This window comes from Lactuca virosa, chromosome 1, assembly GCF_052849685.1.
Source record: "Lactuca virosa cultivar CGN04683 chromosome 1, Lactuca_virosa_CGN04683_v6, whole genome shotgun sequence".
Taxonomy (NCBI): domain Eukaryota; kingdom Viridiplantae; phylum Streptophyta; class Magnoliopsida; order Asterales; family Asteraceae; genus Lactuca; species Lactuca virosa.
In genome coordinates this window covers 122,267,615-122,295,502 of record NC_136426.1, presented here as the reverse complement: position 1 = coordinate 122,295,502, position 27,888 = coordinate 122,267,615, and the positions used below count along the sequence as shown (strand labels likewise).

The 27,888-nt window shown below is 36.3% G+C and overlaps 1 protein-coding gene and 1 non-coding gene across 2 annotated transcripts; one reads left to right on the top strand and one right to left on the bottom strand.

The window, feature by feature from the left end:
• The first annotated feature begins 525 nt into the window (after positions 1-525).
• Positions 526-599, top strand: TRNAN-GUU (transfer RNA asparagine (anticodon GUU)). The gene has a single exon. It is a non-coding gene; the product is annotated as a tRNA-Asn (tRNA).
• A 7,076-nt stretch (positions 600-7,675) lies between these two features.
• On the bottom strand, positions 7,676-12,071 carry LOC145157524 (copper-transporting ATPase HMA4-like). Its single transcript, XM_079076554.1, has 8 exons — positions 11,875-12,071; positions 10,944-11,203; positions 10,124-10,860; positions 9,583-10,054; positions 9,333-9,500; positions 8,989-9,243; positions 8,297-8,911; positions 7,676-8,204 (listed from the first exon to the last, which is right to left on the bottom strand). The coding sequence occupies exons 2-8, from the start codon at positions 11,199-11,201 to the stop codon at positions 7,815-7,817; spliced, it is 2,895 nt and encodes a 964-aa protein (XP_078932680.1). The 5' UTR covers positions 11,202-11,203; positions 11,875-12,071; the 3' UTR covers positions 7,676-7,814.
• Positions 12,072-27,888: the final 15,817 nt, after the last annotated feature.

Genomic DNA, 27,888 nt, shown 5'->3' with positions numbered 1-27,888 from the left:
TATTAGTAACATTGAAGATTTTAAGGACGTTTAGAAGACATCTTATTGAACATAAAATATTTACTTATTTGAACTATTGTCTTTTGTATATCATGTGACACTTTCGTATGATTTGACATTCAATTTCTTTTAAAATGTTAGGAATTTTATCTTAGACTTTTATTCGCAAATTGATCACCCTATAGGTATGTAAAATGTTAGGAGTATGGATACTTCAACCATATTCATGTAATCTCCTCGTAAACGTCACTAAAGACTAATTGATATACCATTTTGAGGAAGTTAAGTAGGAATGATAACGAGCAAAGAAAAATTAATTAGGTAAAACTATTTTTTATCTTCTTAAACAATTTATTAATAATCAATTGATTAAGTAAAGATTTAAAAACTTGCAGTATTAAAATAGTAGTCAACTTTTTTTATAAAATAAGGACGATGAACAATGTTTGAATATTTAAATATATTTTTTCACACTTTTTGTTTATTTCATCTGCAAGTAACCGCTTTTAAGAAACAAAAACAAAAGCTGGAATAGCTCAGTTGGTTAGAGCGTGTGGCTGTTAACCACAAGGTCGGAGGTTCAAGCCCTCCTTCTAGCGCTTTATATACACCTATCTTTTGCGATTAGTGGATGTAAAAAAGAATAATAAAACAGAGTTCTTTCAAAATGGTTAATTATAGTAATTTATATTTATTCATATCCTCATCATAACATAATTGAGTTTAAACAAGTTTTGTTTTGATTAATTTCGATCATAACTTTTTTCTTGGTTCATTCCCATCACATTTTCTTCTTCAAGTACAAATTTCTCTGTCCAACCAACACATTTACCATGCAATGAAAGAAATGTCAATGTAACTCGTCATAACTTAAAGTCAAGTTGCATCTAAAATTAATATATTATCTGTTAATTTCTATTAAAAACATATATGTAAAATCAAAATCATATTTTAGCGGTCTATATTAAGGGTGGACAACAACAAACCGATCTAGAAAAAACCGCAACAAACCAAAATCGAAAAAACTAAAAACCAATACAAAAACCGATGGAGCGGTTTTTAATTTGACAAAAACCTTAGAAACTGAACCACATCATTATAATTATATATATTAAAAAAAAGTTATGTTATTTCTTTTATGTTATTATGGATGTTTAAGATAGTGATTGTTTTAGTTAATAAATAAAAATATAAAATACATCATTATAACTCATAATAATTTAAAAGTTTGGGTTATGATTGTGTTTGTAGACCAAGACTATGATTTCACCAAACTTTCGATTGTGGCCTAAAAAGGTAAAAAAAAAATTGTTTCATAATTCTAGACTAAGCGTCTTGGGTAAAGAGTTATATGCTAAAAATTTAATCAAAAAATATTTCACTTATGGTCTCTTGTGATATTAAAACTGCACCATTTCATTGTCCGATTTAAAATCGAAACTACACCACTTGAAACCACATCGTTGGAAAAACCGCAAAACCACACCACTTGAAAACCACACATTACGATTCTAAAGTTACAAAGCCCAAAGGTGGGATACTACTTAGAAATTGTAGAAAGGTATGGTGTAGTCCACCACAGGCTTGTATGGTAATGATGAAGCTGGTTGACAGCTAGAATGAACACGAAAGTTTTGTTTACAGAACAGTGAAGATATTGCATCTAGAAGTCAAGTATCCAAATCGTCTTGGTAGTATCAATAAAAGGGAAAACGCTGCAGTTGGTCAACTAGCATGGTAAGTAGGTCCATGCACCAGCTGTCAACCTTCAAAGTAGGAGTTTGGGATCTTGTCATGAGCATGCTCCAGAGAAGGCTTTTTCCTTTATTTATCTACCCGTGACCGAGCGAGGATGATCTTCTTCATGATCGGTCAAGTCCGAAAGCTGCAAGAAAAGGGCCATAGAGAAGGTCTTTTCATCACCTCCTTTGGCTCTTATTGGTTCTCTTCACGATGATTGGTCGGGGCCTTCGTTCCCTCTTTTAAGTAGAGAGATGTTCCCGCGGCGAAGAAGTGAAATGATCATCAGAAGGAGGTGAAGGGTTTAACAGCGCCTGGTGGGAATAAGAAAATAAGGAAATTGGGCCGGGTTTGGTCATTCATTCTTGCTTTTTTGGGATTGAAGGATAAATTACTAGCAAGTCGTGATTGGAGCGAACGAATTACCTCATTTGAAAAAGAATTTCTTTGGTTATGGCCGATACCTATTGTTGTCAATGAGAAGATCTACCCGGAAAGGGAAAACAAGATCGAAATTGATGTGTTCGGTTTTAGTTGAAAACCCCATCATGCTCGCCTCTAGTATATATTATAATTTTATAATCAAATAAAGACAACTTCATAAATGGTTTCTATGGTTTCCCAAATTTTGGGTTTTGGTTTCTAACCCTTTTGGTCTCATGGAAGATACTTATAGTTTCAATTTTTAACGTGCTGAGTTCCTTACCCACAAAATATTTTTATACCTTTTTTTTAATTTATTTTATATTTTTCTTAAACCAATGTTCCTTTAATAGAAAAGAAAATAAATTTAACTTCCCTCTGTAAATCAACAACACCCTCGTTGAAAACCACAAAATCAACAAAAATCTCTATTAATAATCAAGAACCATAAAATTTTCTTACAACTCACCAATAGAAGATGAATCAAATAAAAAACATCAAACAATCCAAGTCTAATTCATATCCAAAAAAAAAAAATTATTGAACAAATAATAGAGGTGAAGTAGGGTGTTCGACGTCATGTATAACCGAAACATAGGAATCTAAACCGGAATCTTGAGGAGGAATGTTGAAGTAGTTTGTTAGATTCGTAACCACCAAATTCATGATCGATTGCACATGTGAAACACCATCTCCAATCAACTGTACAGCATAAATTAAAGACCTTTCCATTTTCCCCTTATTTTTCTTTTTGATTTCCGAAATATCCTCTTCGGTGATTCAAAAAGTGATTTTCTTTCGATGATTGCATTGCTGATTATGAGAGAGTACAGAGTGAATCATAAAATATTTTTTGTATATTGATATTCTGAACATATACATTAATTTATACATGGAAAAGAGTAAACTGAAACCTAACTTAGCTCCTTATAATTAGGGAGTACATACACGTGACTAACTATGCTAAGGACTAGGTATAGATGGACCCGGTCAAGTTATATAGCCGTTATTACTGATAAACTCCCGAAAGGAAACAACGGGTCACTGAAAAATTTGTGTTTAATACTTCTTCGCCTCCTTAACTCTCACGAAACGGCGACCTGTCACCATTGCCACCGGTTTCGGTGTCAGAGCTCGATCCGTACTATGAAATTGAATATGTAAATTAAGCATCTCAGATTTCATCTTTTCAACTTGCAAATTCCTGTCTTTTCATCTCTCCTACTTTAAGATTATACTGTTATTGTGGAGTTTTCCAAGCCGCCTTTTTTTCCTGTTAACGTACAATAACACCAATTTGCTCGACTTCCAAATACCGAAGAGTGAGAGGGAGAAAGTTGTGGGTAAATAGAGGCGGGGTAGGGTTGTTATTAGAGTAAATTACATGATTCGTCCCTCCTCCAAATGTCAAATTTCTCGTTTAGTCCCTATTTTCAAAAATTAACTCGGACCGTCCCTGTAATATTTTTTTCTCACTCGGACCGTCCCTGACGAACATAAAATGACTATTTTACCCTTTTCCATTTAATTTTTATTTTACTTATCATTTGTTTTACAATTTATTAAAAAAAATTAAAGAAATAATCCACCATCACCCTCTCCTTCCTCTTCCACCACCGCCACCCACCCACCTTCTTGTTTACTCCATCTTCACTATCTTGAAACCTGTATCCAAACCCAAACTAAAATCAATAGTTTCTTTAAACAATCAAAAATCAAAATCAAACAACTCAAGAGATTCTTGCAAATAAAATTCAACCAAGCATTGCAGAAATCGTAAATCAAAGTCAAACAATCCTGAAACATGTAACCAAAACCTGAGATTGAAAATCAAAATAAAACACTTCAAGAGGTTCTTGAAGAAATCGAGCAGTACAGAATTGGAAAATCAAACTGATATCTAAAACCAAAACAACCCAATATCCGAAACCAAAATCAACACCAAATCTGTAACACAAGTTGGGGATGAAGGGAAATCAAAGAAGTTGGGGAATGAAACTTCAAATCTAGAAATCTTGAATCTAAATCTGGAAGTCAAGTGTGTTGAGAAGCTTCAAAAACGATTTCTGAAACGAGTTTGTTGGAAAATCTCGAAGTTAGGGTTCTTAGTGCAATCCAGATCTATGGTGGCGGTTTCCAGAGTATATGATGGTGGTTTCTTGCCGAGATGGTGGCAGTTTCTAACGGGTTCACATAGATGAGAGGAGAGAGAAAGAAGGAGACAGTGGATGGGGTTAGAGAGAAGGACGATGGTGACTGCTTCTAGGGGGATCTTTCTTCAAATCATCTTTGTCTTTCCCAACGGTGGTTTCCGGTGATGTTCTTGACATGAGAGATACGACTAATGAGGGTGGGTACATTTCTTTCGGGTGGAGAAGAAGAAGCCACCTCCGACAACCACCACCTGGAGTGTAGATCTGCGAACACGTGGCAATGGAAGCTCCGTCTCCGTCTCTCTTGCGCTCTCTCTGTATTGCATCATCCCCGTCGACGGTTTTTTGAGAGAAAATGTGGTGGTGGTCGACGGTGATGTGCGGTGGTCCGACGGTGTTTTGCGGTGGTCCGGTGGTATTTTGAGGTTGCCGGAGGTAGAAAATGAACTGAAGAAGATAACTAAAGGATATGGGTATGAGTGGGGTTAGCGTAAGAGATAAGTGTTTGTGGTGGTGGGCTCAATTTTTGTTTTTCTTTATTTTTTATTTTTCTTTTAAGTTGTTAATAACAAATAAATCAAAAAATATATCAAAAATAAAATAGAAAGGGTAAAATAGTCATTTTATGTTCGCCAGGGACTGTTTGAGTGAAAATAAAATATTACAGGGACGGTCCGAGTTAATTTTTGAAAATAAAAACTAAACGTGCAATTTGACACTTGAACGAGGGACAAATTGTGTAATTTACTCTTTATTTTTTTTATTTATTTTAAATAGATTCAATTAAAGAAAATTTAAAAAAGTAAAAAAAAAACTCATTTTAAATTGGTCAATGACTAACCAGGATAGAAATAAAAATCAAAGGGGCATTTTATTTTATGAGACCAAGAAAATTAAGAACTAAAACCTAAAATCTAAAAAACTATAAGGACTATTTATGAAGTTTTGTATCAAATAAATAACGCCTTTTCTAATATAAAAATTATTGTTATTAGTAACTTAATATTCACAAAAATGCAAAAATAGTAGATATTGTTTTTATTTTGTTTGGATAAGGTACAAACCTTGAAAAAGTAATGGATTTGGTGTTTTGGGCCTATTTTTATCATGAATTTTGTTATTTTTTTCTACTTTTATTATGGATTTGGTGTCTAGAAAATTTGAAATGTCTATTTTACTGGTTTACTTTATTTTTCCTATTATTTTTAATTGTTTTACCATTTTTATTAAAAAAATAAAATGAATCTCTCTCTCTCTCTCTCTCTCTCTCTCTCTCTCTCTCTCTCTCTCTCTCTCTCTCTCTCTCTCTCTCTCTCTCTCTCTCTCATTTTACCCCAATATGAGTTTTTGTGCTAATAAAGAAGACCAACAACATCAGTTATCTCTTATTTGCCAATACCACCATTTATTGTCACCATAAAAATTCAAACGAAAAAGAAAAGGACTGGGTTGGTGAAGAAGATCGTTAAATATAGATGAACATGAGTCGGTTATTTGGCTAAAACTGAACCCAATCCACAGAGGCGCAACACGGACACTAAAACTAGGGGGGCCAGATACCAAAGAAGGCGAATATATATTTGTTTTGATTTTTCAAAAGCTAATTTATATTTTTACATAGTATGTTATTATTAGAAATGAGAAACAAATTCATATTTTACAATTATTCTCTATAAGGTTATAGAATTCAATCAATATATCCATCCATATTATTGATTAGTCCCTTTTAACTAAAAATTACATAAATGTTCAATATACCTTTATTCTCTAATAAAGCTAAAATCATAAAAAAAAACTAATCAAAATTGACTATCTTGAAATTAATAATTAACCTATAAATCACATTAAACACATAGAATTGAATCTCGAAAGGTCTAATATAATTGACAATCTTAAAATGTTAATAAAATAATTAAATTACATTACAAATATATATTATATATAGTATAGACCCTAACATAAGACAAAAATTAAATAAAATTAACCAAGTAAAAAAACAAGAGATTTTTATTGCTAGCATATTAATTGAAGTACAAAACAAAGGGCGCAACAAAAGCTGACACCAGAAAAGTCTTTTAGCCTTCTACCTTTACATAGCATTTTGACTAAGCAACAAAAACAAAACAAAGAGCTTATCTAAATTTAGAGGCAAAAGCAAAACTAAAATATTCGAGAGAGTATTATACATACAGTAACGAAGAGGTCTCAAAGTCGAAATGGGCGAGATGAGCGCTCGGTCAAACACACAAGGGCGTGGTGGAGCAAAGGTTTCCTGCAGAAAAGGGAGCCATCTCTAAAGCGGCGACTGGAGACTGGAGAGATGCAACTAGGGTTTTTTGGTTTTTACTTGAAGTTTTGTTTTCTCTTATTTGTAGGTTCTAGAAAAGTTTAGATTGAAGAGAATTTGTGGGCTTTTTTTTTAACAGGTGAGTTTAAATGAGGATTACGATTTGTTAAGTTTTGAATTTTAGATTTAGATTTCTTATTTTTGAAATTTTTATGGGATAAAAAACTATAACAGTTCCCTCTCAAATCTGGAAGTTTAATCTTATATTTCACTTAAAAACTAATGATTTTTTGGTAGAATACAAGAATATCTTAAATATTTTCAATATTATTGTAGGATATAATGTTCTAGCCCTACATCTTACCTGTTCTTAGTCAAAAAAGCTGGGGGGCCATGGCCTCCCCTGGCCCCTTAAGGCCTCCGCCACTGCCAATCCATAGAACTTAGAAGTCGATTTTATGGTTTCAAAACCCATATGAGTTTGGTTTCTGTATATGTCGGTTTTTCGGCTTAGGTTTGTGGGTTTTCGGTTTGAAACCGTGAGTTTGTGCATTCACGGTAGGGATGAACATGATACTAGGTAGTTACTCGAGAATATCAAGTATCAAAATCGGTGAAAAAACGATATTGAGTACCAAACCGAACTAAAGTTAACGATATTGGTACCGGATACGATACCAACTTTCGATACCAGCATCGGTACCCAGGGTATCGAATCCCAAATTTCGTGATTTAGAATATCAAGTACCAACACACAAAATTCGATTTCGCCCCAAATCTACAAATCTAATCTAGTGTTATCCAAGTCGGTTTTCTTCTGTTGTGTCATCAAGATTAGCAAATTGATGTTTTTGTGTGTGAGAGAACGAGAGAGGAAGGTTGCGATGGGGATGAGACTTTATTTTTAGTTTCTTTCAATAAAAATGATAAAACTGTTAAAAATTATGAGAAAAGAAATTAAAAAGAATAAAATAGATATTTTAAATTTTTCAAAAGACCAAATTCTGAAAGTAGGCGAAAAAAGAAAAGAAAAAAATCACATCCATAATTTTTCCAAAATTTGGATCTCAACTAAAAAAATAACAAGCTACAAGGACCACTTTTATAATTTTGTCTAATATTTATCAAATTTATACTTTTAAACAATTAGATACATTTCCATCCTTTTAGGAGCTTTTATGCAAACACACCAAAACTAACAAAACCTTTTCTCATTTCGAATACGTAAATGGCTTCTTATAAGTCTGCAAAAGCAACGACGAACACACCACACTGATAGAAGAAGCCGCCATGAGAGCCCCGGCCAACCAAGGAGGCAACCGGATTCCAGTGAACGGAAACAAAACTCCAGCAGCAATTGGCATCCCAAGCACATTATAACCAAGGGCCCACACATAGTTAAGATGAATCCGAGAAATAGTCTTTCTAGATAAATCAATGGCTGTGATCACATCTTCCAAATTGCTTTTAATCAGCACTATATCAGCTGCCTCAATTGCCACGTCAGTCCCTGCCCCAATCGCCATCCCCACGTTCGCCGCAACCAACGCCGGCGAATCATTTATTCCATCTCCCACCATCGCAACTATTTTTCCTCTTGCCTAACATAGCAAAACACCAACATTAAAAAAAAATATCTTTTTGGCGTAAACTGTTGAAAATGAGATAATACAGGGACCAATTTTGTAATTACCTGCAAGTCTTTTACCCTGTCGGCTTTTCCCAAAGGATCAATCTCAGCAAACACGTGTTCAATACCAACCTCTTTTGCAATGGCGGTTGCAGTCGACCAGTTATCACCGGTCACCATAATACTATCAATATTCATTGACCGGAGAAACGAAACCACCAGCGCCGCCTCCGGTTTCACCGGATCAGTGACGGCGAAACCACCGGCAACCTTCCCATCAACCGCCACAAGAACACACGTGCGAGCCAGTTTTTCATTCTCCGTAAAATAATCCTCAACCTCCACGTCAACCACCACATTAGACAACCTCATAAGCTTCTTATTCCCAACAAACACCGTTTTTTCTCCGACTTTACACCCCACCCCAGCCCCCGGTTGGACCGTAAAATCCTTCACCACTGAACCGGTCCCGGTCCAGGTTTGAAATTCCCGATTCGACAGTTTGCTTTTCGCGTGTTCCACAACCGCTTTTGCTATCGGGTGTTCGCTATTCGCCTCTACAGCAATCGCAATATTACAAAACTCCTCCATTTCAATTTCGGAGAAGATGACGTCATTCACGACTTTAGGTTTACCAAATGTTAACGTTCCCGTTTTATCGAATACGATTGTGTTAACCTACATGATCCAAATTATGTTAATAAAATGTATTGGCTTAGAGACAAAGGGTAATTTAGTCTTTTAATCACACCTACCTTGTGTGCTTTTTCGAGTGCGTTTCCACCTTTGATAAGGACACCTTGTGTCGCACCTTTACCAGTGGCAACCATAACTGCAGTAGGTGTAGCTAAACCTAAGGCACAAGGGCATGCTACTACTAAAACCGATATTCCAAATTGTAATGCAAGTTCAAATTCATCCATCGCTTTTGGTATCCAACTTTTGGGATAAATTCCAAGTGCTCCAGGAATATACCACGCTAGCCATGTCACAATAGCAGCTGCAACAACCTGAAAATAAGTCAACGTTGACTTTTCCGGTCAAACTTGGTATAAAAAGAGTAAAAGTATGTTGCTATTTTGTGCAAAAAAAAACTGACCGCAGGTACAAAAAACCTTGAGATCTGATCAGCTAGCTTCTGAACAGGAGCTCTAGCAAGTTGAGCAGCTTCAACTATTTGAACAATTTGTGAAAGTGCAGTTTCTGATCCAATATGAGTTGCCTTAATCAACAAGCATCCATTCTCATTCACAGTTCCACCAATAACCTATTTCATATTAATAAAAAAACATAAAAAAACCATTTAAATTGGGGGGAAGGGTAAAGATGTAAATTCGCATTATCCATACCCTGTCGCCTGGACTTTTAGAAACTGGAATAGCTTCGCCTGTGATCATACTTTCATTCACGTAACCATGTCCATCGATTACAACCCCATCAACAGGAAATTTTGCTCCGGGGAATATTTTTAAAATGTCGTTTTTTTGAATTAATTGGGAATTAATTTCGGTTTCTGAAATGGTGTTTCCGGAATCGTCCATGGTCAAAAGGCAAGCTGTGTCTGGAGCGAGATCGGTCAACTTTGCTAAAGCATCGGATGTTTTTCCTTTAGCGATTGACTCTAAGTATTTTCCTAAGAGAATAAATGATATTAACATTGTGCTTGTTTCAAAGAAATCTTGTCCCTCAAATGCATCGGAAATTAGGGCTTTTATTAGTGTGTATACGGAATAGAAGTAAGCTGCATTAGTGCCAAGTGCGACTAAGACATCCATGTTTGCAGATTTTCGCCTTAGTGCGTGATATGATCCCACATAAAACCTGAATTGAAATAAAATTGAGTATATATTACTTATTATTACGATAATGTGTGAACATTAGAAACTTTACCTTTTACCAATAATAAATTGGACAGGTGTGCAGAGGATCCATCTCAAAACCATTCCAACAGTAAGCATGTTATGAAGTTTATAACTTAACCAATTCCCATAAGGAGGAATCATCGGAAGCACCATAGAAAACATCAAAAGTGGAATAGAAAACAAGCAGCTCCACAAAAACTGATTTCTGTAAATTTTAATCTCATGGGATTTCTCAGTTTCATTTCCTCTTTCTGGAATGAATAAACTTGCCTGATAATGAGTACTCGATTCTTGAACAAACTGTATAACTGACCTGCCACCTGTCACATCTGGATCATACCCAACACTCACCTTACATCCTTCCACATCAATCTCAACATCATTGACACCACTTAGTGATTCCAGGGAATTCTTGATTCCATTCATGTCTTCTACAGAAACAATACCTTCGAGTTTTATATGAACTTTGTTCCCATTGTTTCCAGAGCCTATGAGATCTGCTCCAAATCCGGAATCTTCCACTGCTTCAATGATCTGATTAGGGTTTATAACATTGGGATCATAGTTTATCTTTGCTTCTTCAAGAGCTAAGCCTACAACAGCTTTTTTTACACCTTCAATCATTAAAAGAGCACGTTCAACTGACTCAGAGCAGCTTGTACACATCATCCCTTTGATTCTGAGTCGACATACTGCAATGTCTTGATCTGTAAATTCTTTGACTTCAAATCCTGCATCTTCAACAGTTTCTTTGATTGCTTTTACCTGAAAACATGATATTATAGTATTATACTTTTGCAAAAAAATGTCTTTGACAATAAATACATGAGGCAACAATGGGAGCTTACATCAACAAGTTCTGGAGCATATTTAACTACAGCTTGGCCTTGAAGTGGTGACACAATGGCACTTTGAACACCATTAAGATCCAGAAGTAAAGATTCAATGGATGATGAACATGATGCACATTCTATGCCACCTATTTTGAATGTAATGGTTCTAATCCCTTGATTGACACTATGGACTGATTTAATATCAATTACAACAGCATCTGAGGATTTCAGAAGTGGTGTCTTCAAATCATCATCCTTCCCATTGACTTCCATTCCTGCAACCAAATCCACAAACCATTAGTAGAGTACAAATATTGGATCAAGTAGATTTAAAAATTAACCCAAAAACACTATCATCTCTCATATTTCATAAAAATAAACTGTAAACCCTAGAAATCATTAATTAACATCATTCGTCAAACATCTACTTAGTTCCTAGAAGCAGTAACATTCAGAGATTTAAGTCAAACCTAAAATCTTTCAGTTTTAACTTTTAAATGCAAATTTGATGTGAAACATGTTATTTTGACAAAAAAAACACACTATTTGTACTCTGTAGTGCTTATTATTAAGTTTGTCAATTCTCTATTCAAATTCTTCAAATCCAAGTCAAACATAAAACTGTTCTAGAAATCGGTGTCCCTATTCTTTTACTGTATCTATATCTTCAATTTTAAGTATCAATTAACGACAGATGTTTGGATCATGAGAAACCTAACTTTGATTTGATGATGATACACAACTTCAGCATAAAACCTAGAGTCAACCAAACCTAAAAATTAACATGTACAATCCACGTCTACAGATAAAGTAACATCAAACGTATCAAAGTAACATAAATCTCTAAATTGTTTAATCAAAACATGATCGCAGCTTCTAAAACTAATTAATTAACAGAATTACAAAAGCTAACATCCTTATATCATGTATATAAGCGAGAGTTTACCTTCTCCAACGCTAGATATTACTAATTAGGGGTTTTGAACAGCGGCGGTGTAGAGAATACTAGAGTAGAGGTAAGAACAGGCGTGCCAGGGGTTTCAGACGTATTAGGGAAATTGGTGGTAATGGAGGCGTCTCCTTTTTGTTTTCCTTTTTCAAATATTCGAATATAAGAACCCTTGCCACTTCCCACCAAGGATAACGTCCATTGCAGGCCCACCATCGTTTGCTCATAAAAATCATCGTTTGGTTCGACTTTATTCGGACGCGAACAAAAATTACATGATTATTTCCATAAAAGACCTTATATTTTGATTTTTTTCTTTTTAGATCTAAAACTTTTTTTCTTTTTCGAAAAAGACTCAACTTTTACATGTTAGTTGTTATTTTAGACCCTAACAGGTCATCTCCTGGGAAATTAAGTATTTTTATTTCATAAAAGACCCTATATTTTATATTTTTTTCCGGTTTAGACCTAAAATGTTTTTTATTTCAAGACTAGTTGTATAAAAAACATGATTATATCCTTTTAGTTTAAACATAGGCATCGATTTAAATAATGTAATTATTATGTCTACATTTATTTATGATTGGACAATTTCTTTGTCCACGTATATTTAAAAAAAAAAGTAGTTGTAAAAGCTATTTCTTCACTACACAAAGTTCATGTAGCTTAATTTCGTCAGGATATAAAAAACATAGTTATATTCTTTTAGTTTAAATAATAGACAACGATTTAACTTTTGCATCTTTTGACATCGTATTGATTTACGCATGAAACATTTTTTTTAAACCATTACACATACAACGATTTAACTTTTGCATCAGTTTATGCTCAAATGGTTTCATTCTCATAATATAGTTTTATGTATTTATATGTGATGTTAACATTTTTTAAGAATGTCTTAAACTTGAATCTGATATATCTAAACAAAACTATTACGAATGTTTAGGATTAATATTTTTATGTATGTATTTGATATAATTATAACATATTATTCAATAATGGCATGGCCGGTCCTGGAGATGTATATATCCTCAAATGCTCATGACGAATCAGGGAAAAATGACCCCTATCGCTATTATAAGTTTTTTATTTTTAAAATAAATGTATATATATATAATATAATATAATAAAAGAAATTGGGTCCTGTGCAGCTGCCCACTTCCCCCCCCCCCCCGGTGAATAATGGGCTAATGCTACAAAATATTCTATGACTTTGGTTTAGGAGTATGATAGTGAGTGTGTTTGTTAACTGTTCTAAAAAAGTTGATTAAAAAATTCGACCAAAAAATAATATAGAAAAGTGAGAGAGGGAAATATGTCCAAACTCACGAAATTAGTATAATAGACAAACTAAAAAAATTTATTTTGTATTCAGTTTGTTAAATTACGTGGTATGTTTTTTTTCTACAAATAAAAAAAGTTGTTATTATGCTAAAAGATTCTTCCTAGCCATGTATTATCCATGTTACCAAAAAATATCAAATTAACATCAAACTTTTTATTAGCGGTAATAATAACATTTTTATAAACAATATACCAGGTTTAATGATATAATATATATCCAAGATAAAGTTTAATTATATCTTTTACACAAAAATAAAATTTTGCAATTCTTCTAGGTTATATTCGCTCAAAAGATAATAGATTAGATACCATTTTTTAGTTTATACATGTATACTTTCTTTTCGGTGTAGTCAAGAAGTACCTTATATATCTGGTCTTGAAGATTATAACCAATTTTAAAGTTGAGTTTATTTAAAAAAAACATTTAGGTCTGAAATGGAAAAAAACTATAAAATATAGGGTCTTTTATGAAAATAAAACCTAATTTACCTGTTGGTGACCTGCTAGGGTCTGAAATAACAAGTAACAGGTAAAAGTTGGGTCTTTTTCGAAAAATAAAAAAGTTCTAGGTCTAAAAAGAAAAAAAAATCAAAATATAAGGTCTTTTATGGAAATAACCCAAAATTATAAAAATGGTCCTGTGTTTTGCTTATTTGTTAAGGTAAATTACATTTTTGGTCCATGTGATTTGGTTAGCAATGTATTTTTGTTCTAACTTTTGAAATATTGATAAGTTGTACTTATTAATATATATTTTTCTCATATAATATTTTAAACAATATAAAAAATAAAGAACCTCATCCCCCCCCCTCTCCTCCCTACCACCACCACACTACCATACCCAACATATCCATAAACTCTACAATTCAATAAAGTCATAAAAACAATAAATAATAATTATAAATAAACCATATATTGAGGCAACGAAATATAATTAGGTTAAATTTTGGAAGAAAAAAAAGGTCAAACTTGACAATTTGGTAAAAGATAGGTTTGACCTAAACAGTTAACTCAAATAACTAGAGAGGACTTAAATGGCATGTATATTGATGGAAAGGGGCCATAAATGTAATGTCTTAAGTATCTAGCTTGTATGGTGTCACATGGTAAAAAAATAGAAACATGAGGGACCATGTCGTATTTGAATGAAAGCATCGATTGAGAGATGAAGAAGAGAGTATGTGGCGATTTTCATGGGGATTAAAGAACTAGAGTAAATCGCTAACAAGCTAGGATTTGGTGTTAAAAGTGTAAATAGAGCTCAAGAGGTAATGTTCTTCCTCTCCTTATCTTAATGTCGATCTAGGGTTAGAAACTTACTTAAATCTGAAAATGTTTATGTAAATATGATTCATATATGTTTCTTCTATCATTTCTAGCATCTACTCCACAAATATCATAAGAATCTACATCTATTAGATTGATATGGAGTTTGAAGAGAGTTGATAAGCTTGATGCATCTCTAATGGTGGATCTCAATTGTGGTTTAATTAGATGGAAGTGATTCTTATTATAAGTTCATTTTAATCCATATCTACATATATACTACATTATAACACATATTCATCATATCTTGAATTTTAAGAGGTATAATTTATAAAACTTTTTGTACAAATCAATTATGCATAAATAGATCATTAATACTTGCAAAAAAATATGAAGACGTGAATAAGAAAGGTTATTAATTAATTCAATTTGTAGCAAAATGAAGTCATGTATATTAATTAATTTATGTTACTTAAAGTAGACATCGTTATTAATTAAATTACATCAATATTATAAATAGGCAATATAAATATAAGGTCTAAAAATAAATATTTTATTTAAAAGTGGTATTTTTTATTACTTAATAACTAATAATAAATTTTAATAATTATTTCCCCGTAAGAAACTATTCACCATGTAACGACGTAATTTTTCAAACCAATTTTTCATTTTTAAATCACATAAAACTCATATCTTATAATTCATAAAAATCATAAGTGTCTCAAAGTCAACATAAATCCACAACAAAAGTCAAATCCCAGAATCCTCAACATAATCTCGAACAGGTGTGTACAATCACGCCGGTGCCTTCCCGCGATCCTCAGAAGTACCTGAAACACATAACACATAACACAGTAAGCATAAAGCTTAGTGAGTTCCCCAAAATACCACATACAACATATTAGCCACTCGAGGCTATAACTCTGTAAGACCCTCCGGTCAATGTGTCTCAGTGGGACCCTCCAGTCCCACAACTCTGATGGACCCTCCGGACGTAACTCTGTGGACCTCCGGTCCTAACTCTGTAAACTTTGAATACACATAGCATAAATCACACAGGCATAATGCAGTAATATCACAGTACTCAAATAACACATAAGACCCTCTGGTCACACATAGATGCCACTCTAGGCAAAGTATAGTGAGAAGACTCACCTCGTAAGCTAGCTAGTAAAATATCGTGCTCGAAATCCTCGATCTAGCCTCCGCCTAACATATTAGATAAGCATCTCAAATCAATACCCCACTCTTACTCAAATACACCAAAAGTTCTCTTACACTCTTTCTAACCCTTGGAATGGGTAAAAGACCATTTTACCCTTCCCTTGTCTCAAATGATCATACTTGACCCAACCATAAAGTCAACAGAAGTCAATACGAAACAATAGTCAAAGTTGACCTGACTCGCCGAGTGCACCCTTGTAACTCGCCGAGTCCACTCGTATCCTCAGAGCTCTTCCTTGGGTTTCACTCAGCTCGTCGAGTTGACCCCCTAACTCGACGAGTTATCACCGGGTTCAGAACGCTGGGGCAACCCGATCCGACTCGTCGAGCCATATCATAGACTCGGCGAGTTGACTCATTCGAGTTTCTCATTTAGGCTCCTGAGGTCAGATCTGCAACTCCAACCTCTAGATCTAGCCTCCTAATACCCAAAAGTCACGTAAAGGTTTGATCTTGACGACCATGCATGGCATATATTGCTCTATATGCCATCACTACTCCATTAATGCTTCCAAAACCCAAAACTCCTTGGTTGATTCACTAAGGCTCTACACTTTTGGACTCTGTGGACCTCACAAGGTCCAGATCTGAAGTCTAAACTCGAAAAGGGGCTTGATGCATCCATAGCCCCATCAAGAAAGTGTTACAAGCCCTAAATCTCAAGAACATGAGATCTAATCATCATACAAGAAAGGTAAAAGCTTTTTACCTCGATCTGAAGCTTGAGATGAAAAAAGAAACAGATCCACTGGCCCTCCCTTCTTGATCTTTGAAGAACCTTCCTTCCTCTTCAAGGAAATGAGCCAAAATGAACACAAGATTAGCTATCCTCACCACTCTAGCTCACTATGGACGTTAGGGTTTCTCTCAAGGGTGTAAGGGTTCTGGTGAGACGAAATGGAGGCTATAAGTGCCCTTAAATAGGTCGCAGGCCCGAGAATTTAGGGTTTCCTTCAGCAGCGCTAACTTGGCGAGTCGCCTCACAGACTCGTCGAGTCCATTCATTAATCCACGTCACCAGTCACGATTCTACTCGACGAGTTAAGGCACCAACTCGTCGAGTCACTCCACAAATCTCAAATTAAATGATAAAATAATATACCTGGGAATCTGGATGTTACACACCAGAATATCTATTTGTCGTTGACGTTTTGCGCAGACACACATCTAGTGTTTTGAAACTATTTTCAATGTTAGAATTATTCAAACCACACTGAGATTGATCAGTTAAATCATTGGTGACCTTCGACTTTGACCTACGGGTTCCTATGGAGATTTTGATCATCAATCATGAAACAAACTCGTCTGTTGAGTTATTTAAATTATAAGATGATGTTTGAAAGGAATCATCGCCAAAGTAAGGTTGGAAGGTTGATGATCTACTTTGAAAAGGGAACTATGAAATGATTTATGATATAAAGGATTCGTTGGAATTAAAAACATGTTTTGACTAAGTATGTAACGTCCCAAAAAAATATAAGGTAAAATTTTCATTTTTAATTCAACCATAAATAACATTTATCCTTTTTAATCATTCAAAAGCATATCAAAGTAAAAATAGTTATCAGAGTGCAATCCCAAAATCAAAAAGTGTGGAAATGTGGTTGGATGTTCAACGATCAAGTCGGGCCCTTCCCTTCAAACCGGAAGTACCTGAAACCATAACCATAAAACAGTAAGCACAAAACTCATTGAGTTCCTCGAAATACCACATACATACATACATACATACATACATACATACATACATACATCGGGCCCCACCCGACATCAGGTGTTCGGTTTGTGTTTTGGAGCATAGGGGTGCGAGTAATGTAATTGAGGTGATTCGGGTGTTCGGTTTGTGTTTTGGAGCCTAGGGGTATTTCGGTAAAGTGTCAGTTTGGGCTTTATGGAAATTGGATTTTTGTTCGGAAGGTCTTAAGGTTGGTATGAGTTGATAGAAGTGTAGGGCTTCTCGTCACCTTTCCTTGGATATAAAGTTCGTTCGAAACAGACTTAAGACGAAGGAGTTATGGCCAATTGAAGTTCATGTGATTTGGAGCTTGGTCGAGTACGCGGGGCGTACTCACCAAGTACGATGGGAGTAATGGGTTAATGCATCGCGGGTGGTTGAGTACATTGGGCATACTAAGGGGTACGCGGGGCGTACTCCCTTTAGCTAGAAACCCTCGTTTTTAGGGTTTTACCCCTATTTAAGCATCTTTTCTTCTTGAGCCTTGACCCTTATCAGCCTCCAAGACTCCTAAACCCTAGTATTCGACCCTTAGCCACCATCTTGGAGTTCTTAAGCCTTTATGAGGAATCTTGGAGTGTTTTTGTGCATCTTGAAGAGATTGGAGCTTGTTGAAGAATCATCCTTTGAAGTGGGGCTTGTAGATCCAGGAGTTTCTCATCTTTTGCAACCTATTGAAGGTAAAAAGCTCTCATCTTGTCATCTCTTTAGTAAGATCTTCTTTTGGGGTTGTTTATGGTCATTTTAGCCTCTTTTGGTTGGTCCTTGTGGGCTAAGGTTGTTCAGAGGCTTAATATTGTAGATATGGACGTTTTAGGTGTCCCAAAGGCATAAAAATGTGATCTTTATTGTTTATTTGGACTTATGCATGTGTTAAGACCCCTTATTAAGCTCTTTTGAGCTCTAGAGTCCCATTAAGCATTACATACAAGTAAAGTTGCCAACTTTACGTGATAAGTCATCCATAGGAATCAGATCTGAGAGTTTGGAGCAAGGACTTAAGTGGTTAAGTGCTTAATGGAGAAGAATGGGGTTCATGGGAGTACGTTGGGCGTACCCATCTGGTACGATGCGTGTACTTGCCCCAAAGGGTGTACGTTGGGTGTACCAGCTGAGTACACGGGGCGTACTCGGCCTGTTTGACTTTTCTTGTTTTATTGACTTGTTGTCCATGGATCATTCACCAGAAGTTTGACCAAGGTTGACCATTGGTTATTTTGGGCCGTGTGGTGTCATTTCGCGTTTGGGCCATCTTTTGGGCTTGGTTGCTTGGGGCATTGTTAGGCCAACTGAGAACAAGTGTTTTGGACTAAGAAGAGTTATTGGGCTTTAGGGTAAGACCCATGTAAGGGTTTGGGACCAATTTGAAAAATTGGGCCATAAGTGGGCTTTGGATGATTATTTAGTTTGTGGGCCTTTTTATTTGGGAGTTTGGAACCCAAATGTTAATTGAATGTTATTCATGTATGTTAGTGCGGGGATTCTAGCGGATCTGCAGTCGGAGATTTATTTGTGGGTTCAGCCGTCAAGGTGAGTTTTCCTCACTGTACTTACGGGTCGAAGACACCAAGGTCGGCCCTTTGGATTGTTATCCTGGTTTATCATATGATTTTTTGTTGTAGTGGTCTATTAGATCAACATCCTGGTAGATAGGATGATGTTACGCTTAGTGATCTATAAGATCTGTCTGTTTGTTTACTGGTTGCTTATTGTATGCTTATCTGTTATATGTGCACATGTTTGGGTCGGTGGCTGATGCTTCACTGCTTTGTGCGTAAGCCAACAGTCCGGGGCATTCTAACTTGATGGTTGAGGGCCGAGGGTATTCCATCCCGAGGATGACTGGACCCGTTATATATTGGCATTCCAACCTGATGGTTGATTGGGCCTGGGGTATTCCAACCCGATGGTTGATTGGACCCGATGTGATTATATGATATATGGTGAGACTGGACTGCTTTGTGTATCAGTCAATAGGCCTGGGGTATTCCAACTCGATGGTTGATTGGGCCCGACATGTTTGGTATTCCAACCCGATGGTTGATTGGATCAAACCGCTTATGATACGAGGGTATTCCATCCCGGGGATGACTGGGCCCATCGTAGACATGTCTGGTATTCCAACCCGAGGTTGATTAGGCCAGGCATGAGTATTTGAGCATGCTTGTGGTATATGTTATCTATTTGTGTGATGGTATTTTGGGGGAAACTCACTAAGTGTTGTGCTTACAGTTTAAGTTTATGATTTCAGGGATCTCGGAGGACCGTGGCAAGGCGATGGCGTGACCGTACACATACTTGGTTTTACAACTGATTGGATCTTGGGAGACTCTGATTTTACATAATGTTTTGGAAATACTAATTTTGTAAACACTTTTATTAGTAAAAGGGTTGTTTTGAAAAAGTTCAAATTTGTTGAAATTTTTTGGATGTTATAGGTATTCATCGGGCCCCGCCCGATACAGTTCTGTCAGTAACATGCGATGGGCCCCGCCCAACACACTCATCAGGCCCCGCCTGACATTGTGCCCCGCCCAACATACATACAAACACATACACTACATGCAAGAGTCACACAGATAACTAGCATTCTAATAATAATAATCCATGGGCTGGCATTGGTACCTTTGGCCAGCCAAACACAGTGAGGAGACTCACATCAATCCAAGATAACCGAAACACACGCGTTGTTGCTACCGGATTCCTCACACTGATCACAACTAAATTATCCCTAGTCAATAATTAAGATAATCCCCATAATCCAAGGTCCAATTCATTTTCTGTCATTACAATGGGTAAACGACCATTTTACCCTTCCCATATCTGACCCAATAACTCATGGCCCAACTTCCAAAAGATCCAAGACCTAAAAGGACCAAAAAGGGAGTCTTACGAGTACGCCCCGCATACTAGACTCGTACGCCCCACGTACTACCTGTTGATGCTCAACGTACAACTTGTCAAAGCAAGGAATCGGGGAAACCATGCATTACGTTGAGCGTACGCATACATACACCCAACGTACTCCCTAGGTAACCAAATCCCATTTTAAGCACTTAATGGTTAAGACCAAAACTTCCAAACTCGTATCTAGCCTCTAAGGGATGTCTTAAGGCATAAAGTTCCAGACTTTATGACTTTGCATGGCTTGATGGGGTCCAAACCAAAATCCAAGCTTCATAACTCCATCAAAGGTCGCTAGTTCTTTCATGAAAGTATAATACTCCTCGAGATCCAATTTTTATGACTTAATAACCTCAACAAGGACCGATTATGAGGCTCAAAGGTTATGGAGTAACTTATACTCACACAGAACCACAATCATGGGACCAAAACATAACAAATCACAACCCCAACTAGATCTACATGAGAAAGCCATCAAGATTAAAACTTTTTACCTCCAGAAGCTAGATCAAGATGAACAAGGCCTGGATCTCCAAGCTCCAAAACAACCAACACTTCTCCAAGAAGTTATTCTTCTTCCAAATGCACCAAAATCCACCAAAATCACTCCAATTCTCAAAATATAACCAAATGGAGGCTTGGGTTTCGAATATAGGGTTAGAGTGGATGGAGGTTGAAGATAAGGAGGGTTGGAAATGAGTTAAGGCATTTAAATTGGGTCAAAGACCCTAAATTTGGGTTTTAAGTCTAGGTCGCGTACGCCCAACGTACATCTGGTACTCCTAGCATACGCGAAGGAACCTTCGTGATCACTCCAACCAAGTACGCCCAACGTACATCCCTTATACGCCTAGCGTACTCAACAAGCCCTTAACCATTCTAACTTCCGAAGGTCGTAACTTCTTCGTTTCAACTCTGATTTTAGCGATATATATATCCACGGAAAGGTATTGAAGAGCTCTACAACAATATCTAATTACTTTTGACATAAAACACCTCGAACTAAAATCCTTAATTCATGAAAGGTATGAACCATTACTTTTATCGTTATACCCTTGGGCTCCAACACAAACCAAACTCTTGGATCACATAATCTACATCACCCTCATCCAAATGGGTCTAAATATCTCTTTCCCAAAAGCCCAAAGCCTTAAGATAATTGATCTTCGGGTCACGACCCCGAATTATGAAACGACTCGGAACAGGGTGTTACAAATCTCCCCCACTTAAATTAGATTTCGTCCTCAAAATCACTCCTTACTACCTTCCAGGCAATTAGATGATCTGTACAATTCCTTTCGAACTCTGATTCGGCGAGAAGTTGACTCATACTCATAGTGACCTTCCAGTGCTACCCTCGAAACCCAATCATAGCAGTACTTATAAGCCCTGGTAGAGAACGAATTGTTAGAAAATGGGGTATAGAAAAGCTTGGAATTCTGAGAATTGTGTTAAACACTTTCAGATTAAAGCATTTGGGTGGTACTCCCAATATTCTTTAATCGGATAAGACTCAGAGAGACAAGAACTTAGAATATTTTGAAGATAGTTTCGTATGTACCAGAAATGAGACCAAAACCGACTTTATGATATTTGTCTGAAAATTGTCATATGACAGTTTCAAACTGTCATAAAACTATAAAAACTGTCATAAAAACGGAAGTTTGGATAAGGGTCAAACAATAGTCAATTCTCTGAAAATCCGATTTTCTGATGCATTTTTAATATAGTAACATACCCTATATAAAAAATTTCCGCGTTGACCTGGCAGCTCAACCCCAGCCAGGGGCTCTGTCCCTTGGACCCCGCTCCCAGGGGCGCTGCCCCCGGACCCCTGTTCATTTAGGGGCTTCGCCCCTAAATGACAGTGTAGTTTGAAACTTGATCAAACTTAAACAAGTGTGTACTCCACACCTTCCTTACTTGTTTAATATTTATCAAGATCTCTTTTGGTCAACAAAGTAATCCCATTACACTTAAATAATATTGATGATAACAAATCACCAACACGAATTATTGATCCACTAACTCATACAATACGGAAAAACCAACACTTCACTGCTACACACAACCCCAAAACTTTACCTGACCTCCTCACAAGAAGAACAATTCTAAAACAAAACCTATAGGTCCTCTCTTTGCAATCTGAATTGGAAGACATCCTTTCGATCCTAAATTGTCCAATTGATACCCTTAGCAGGCAAAATCCTTGACCATATCTTGTTGTTGAAAAGATCTTTCATAAAATAAAATGTGACTCCCAACGCGAGTCCTAACCCCTTGGCGCCCACCCAGAACATGACTCACATTCCGAAATCCAAAGACTCACACTTGCATCTGTCTGAAATCGTCTGATTCCATGGTGACCTCACACTGAACTGAGATATAAACTCCCCAATCACTCGCAGAGACTGGCAGTCTCACACGTGGTCCCACCACAAGGCTCCGACTAAGAGTCTAGATGATAAGGGCTACCCTAGACTAACTATCACACTAATACACACCACTGACCATAGAGTCATCCAACTCTAAACGTGATCCAATACCTTGCTCAAGCCAATTTCCATCGGGTCTCACCTACTCTATCATAACCATACGGGACTCGCCCATAGGTCTCACCCAGTCTGCACAATCAAACAGGCCTTGCCCATGGGTCTCACCTAAACGAGTGATGTAAAATCCTAAACTTGCCTTAGATCCAACTATCCCCATACCAAAACAAGATAAATCTTCCTACCATGGCCTACCTCATCCTGGTGAATGCTACAACTACATCGCATACTTACAACACTTCCCCAATGGCCTATGATCCTTATGTATGTTATGGCTACTCCGTAGCCTTACAACACTCCCATATCAGCCATGAGCCCGACTCGTGGGCTTGCTCTCCAACTACCATACCAATCTATAATCAAACACGGGTCAAAACAAATTGAATGCATCCCAATCAGGTGTTCAGATCACGATTCGAACCCCAAAGCCCTCATCAAATAAGAACAGGCAGAGAGGCTCTACACCAACATTCTGTTGGATTAGGTGTCTAAGCCCATAACTATAATTGGTATGTACTTGAATTGACAGCAGCACAGTCCTTTTGGGTTGCCCTCAACCTAGCAACTGGACAAGGAAATTATGAAAGGAGAGATATTAATTTATAAGATTAATAAATTAATATATATATAAATGATTTATTAATATGTTAATGGATTAACATATTAATTAGAAATCATTATGTTTAATTAATTGTTAGCCAGAAATTAATCAGAATTGATTTTGGGGTTAAAAGAATTAATTATAAGGTACAGGGACTAGTTTGCAATTATCTAATAGTTGAGTGGAAGGCTCTAGAACCCCCTTGGAAGAGGGTGGACGAAATCTTTAGGGGAAACCCTAATAATTTCGTCCATAGGGGCTTGGATAAGGCCCTTGGGTTTGCTTAGGCCCTAAGCAAAGGATAACTAGGGTTTCCCTTAAACCCTAGATCCCTCAGCTATATAAGGAGCCTCCTGGTTCATGTTTTTGGTACTCTTTCTTTGGAAGAAACCCTAAGGCCGAGATTTTGCATACTCCCTCCTCTCTCTCTTCTTCTACTTTCCTTCTTGCTAGTTTGGGTGTGATTCCATTAGAGGCATTACACTTGTGGTGCTAAAGCTTCCAAGAAGATCAAGATCAAGATCAAGGGAATATCAATTGTTTGCTATAACAATTGAAAGGTATGTAAACCCTAAACCCTAGTTTGTTAATTTCGAAATTAGCCTCTCTCCTCTAGGGTTCTTGTTTTGCAATTCAAAGTTGTATGTTCAATAGTTAAAACATAGATCCAAAGTAGGTTGCATGTGAACTTAGGAATTGTTTCTAGTTTATTTGTTGTACCTAAAACCCATCACATTCAACCTGGATCCAACCACATATCTGCTATGCATCACTACGAATACGCCACCCTATCTTTGAAAGTTTCTAATCCCCCAACCTTGTGCAACCTCTGATGGGTCTTGAGCATAGCAAACAATCCTATGTGTGCATGCAACCCTAATAAGTTGGATCTATGTTTTCTCTATTAGACATACAAGCATTGAACACAAAAACAAGAAATCCTAGTATGCATCTATGATTTTCGAAATTATGAATAAACTAGGGTTTAGATACATACCTTGATTGTTATATTGTAATAACAATGAAATCCTGTAATATCTTGAACTTTGAGAATAAGTGTCACAAGTGTAACACCTCTAATGGCTCACAAACACACTATGCAAGAGGATGAGAGGAAAAAGGAGGAAGCTCAAGAAATTCAACTCTTCTTAGGTTTTAAGAAGCATGGCCGAAATCAAGAGGGTTAGAGGCTCCTTAAATAGTTGTTGGTTGCTTAGAGCCAAAGATAGGGTTTGCTGGAGGAAACTCGAATTTCCACCTTAAGGCCTAAGCAGCCCATGGACTCCCATCCCTTAGGCCTTGGACGAAAATTCTAGGGCCTCCCTATAATTTTTCATCCAACCCTTCTAGGGTGGTCCAAGAGCCCAAAACCACAACTATTAATTAATTGCTAAATAGTCAATGTACTTTTAATTAATTCCTTTAATCCCAAAATTAATTCCAAATTAATTTATGATTAAATATTAATTAAATAACATGATTTCTAATTAATATATTATTTTCATAATACATTAATAAATCATTTTATATATCAATTTATTATTCCAAATAATAAATTCTTCCTCTTTCTCAATTGGTCATCCTGTCTAGTTGCTACTATGAAGGCAACCCAAAAGGACTGTGCTACTATCAATTCAAGTACATACTAATTATAGTTATGGGCTTAGACACCTAATCCAACAATCTCCCACTTGGATAAGTCTAATAACTATAATTGCAACTATAACTTCAAAATTGATTAGCAAATTGTAGCTCTCAAAGTTGCTGTCGAACTCTGACCTAGTCGGTAACGTGTCCTAATATAAGTGATCATATAATCCTCCATTCTGCCAGATATCATGTTGACAAATGACATGGAACAGACATTCTCATTCTCCAACAGATTGTTTCCCGATTTTTGGTTTGTAATGACAAGGAACTACAATTGAACACATCAGTTAAGTCCTGACCGGGCCCGACACACAAGTCAACACCAAATCATCGAGGGGCCCAAGATATCGCTTTAACCGTTAGGGAAAAAGGAACAGATAAAATTTGAATTATATGCTTGCACTATTTACTCATCAAATCATGCACAACAATAAGTTTTATAACACCAAGATACTGATGAGTTTACGCATTATCAATGCATAACCAACTTGTAAACAACAACTCATACATCTCCGTTTAAATATTACACGATATTATCGTCTCAGAATTACTCGTGATAAATTCCATGAAGTAATTCACTGAGCGTGGGTTTAATCCAATACTTAAATCCCCATTTCAAAAGCACTCATGAATATTGCAGCAAACCATTGCTATGTCTAATACCTTAGATAATCTACAACCCAATTTATGACAGTCTTAATTCATTACTTACTTCCAAATTATGATCGACTGTGGATATTTGAATAATCTAATTATTCGGGAAGTAAAACATGCAAAAGTGAAACACAATGATAAACAATTGAGAAAAGATAGTAAACAATACTCATAAATAAATCTCCGTTATTTAATCATCAAATGTCAATTACATTTATTTGTTACAAGTTTCTAAATATCTATCTAATCACTAAAAGTCTAAAACTAATATCATCCTTCATACCAATTGTCACAAATAGCACTTTTGGCTAGGAAATTCCGTCCTCGGGTAAGTAAGTACTATTGTGAGATTTGTGCTAACACTCCTAAGTGTTCAATATGAGTTCCTAAGGAGCCATAAAGTGTTAGAATGCAAATCTCTCAAAGTATAGTGAATATTCCCAAATCTCTCCAAGTATGTGAAATCTCTCCCAAATCTCTCCAAGTATGGTGAATCTCTCCCAAATCTCCCTAAGTATGCGAAATCTCTCCAAGTATGGTGAATCTCTCCCAAATCTCCCTAAGTATGAGAAATCTCTCCAAGTATGGTGAATCTCTCTCAAATCTCTCCAAGTATGTGAAATCTCTCCCAAATCTCTCCAAGTATGTGGAATCTCTCCCAAATCTCTCTAAGCACCTTCCTTAGTCGAAAACAGCTCAAAACCGGAAGAGGAAACCCAAAAGGACCCTCTTGGTCCGGAACCCTCTTGGTCCTGAACCTCTTGGTCCGGAACCCTCTTGGTCCGGAATTCTCTTGCTCCTGAACGTCTTGCTCCTGAACGTCTTGCTCCTGAACCTCTTGCTCCTGAACATTTTGCTCCTGAAACTTTTGCTCCTGAACCTCTTAGTCCGGAATACCTTCTTAGGAGGCAAGAGGAGTTACACTTCAGAACCCTCTTGTGGACTCCGGAATTTTGACAAATGCTCCGGAAATTGAACTACAGCTTCGGAATTCGCCTCTAAGTTTCGGATTTTAGACCATTTCGCACCTTTTTAGCATTTTAAGGTATTTTGACGTTAGGAATCCCACCAAACTCGTGTTTTTCTTAACTAAGACCCTTAAAACCCCTATTTAATGCTAAAATTAATTATTTTAAGCATATTTTTCATAAAAATAAATGTTTGGGATTTAGGAAAACCTTATCCTAAATCAAGATAAGGACAAAGAGGTTGACTTTGTGAGTTGATGGAATCCTCATTTCCCATGCAAATCACAGTATTCAATGCTTTACCCACCAAATATCCATGCATGGACCATCAGATCCCCATGCACCACAGATTCCCTCCCTTTTCTCACTCTTAAGCACGACAGTAGAAGGAAATTTGGACTTTTCACATTTTCCTCTCACTTTCCTCTCATTTTCTCTCAAGGATTCATTTCAAGAGCAAGAACAAGATCTTACTGAAAACAAAATTCTAAATTTCTCCCTGGGGTTGTAAGGTAAATTCCTCCACTCATCTAATATTTTATAATATTCCAAGATGAATCCATATTATTTTATTCATAATAATATGTGATGAACACCATAAAGATAACCTTCCTCCCAGGGAAGTTCCTCATCTCAGCCAAGAGTTTAAGCTTGAGATCTTCACTCCATAACTCCAGACAACTCCTCAACTAACTCAAGGTGAGCTTCATACCCCACCTTTTTCAATATTTTAATGTTTTTGGGGGAGAGTACAAGTCAAATCTTGCCTAAATACTTGCATGTATACGTATGTTTGTATGTGTGTGGTAATATTATTAAATTATTATTTTAGTAATATCCTCATGAACGTAAGATTTCACAACTTCATAAGAAACAGAAGATACTTTGTGTACAAAAGAGCCTCCCAACTATTGGATGTGTCCAACTTAAGCCTTTTATATATGCTTTCATGTCTAGAAATAAAACTTATAAAAAGGAACCTTGATAAGTTGACACTTATTCTAGTGATTTTCGAAAATGGGAACTTTGTGACTATTTTGCAAACTGTCAGGGGGTATTTTATAAATATTCAATATAAAAGTTTGTGTCAAGAAAATACACAAATAGAGCCTT

Coding starts and splice junctions, on each gene's coding strand:
- LOC145157524 (XM_079076554.1), bottom strand. CDS start 11,201: ATGGAAGTCAATGGGAAGGATGATGATTTGAAGACACCACTTCTGAAA. Junction 9,501..9,582: donor CTAAAAGTCCAGGCGACAGG/GTATGGATAATG, acceptor AATATGAAATAG/GTTATTGGTGGAACTGTGAA. Junction 8,205..8,296: donor ACAGGGTAAAAGACTTGCAG/GTAATTACAAAA, acceptor TTGCTATGTTAG/GCAAGAGGAAAAATAGTTGC.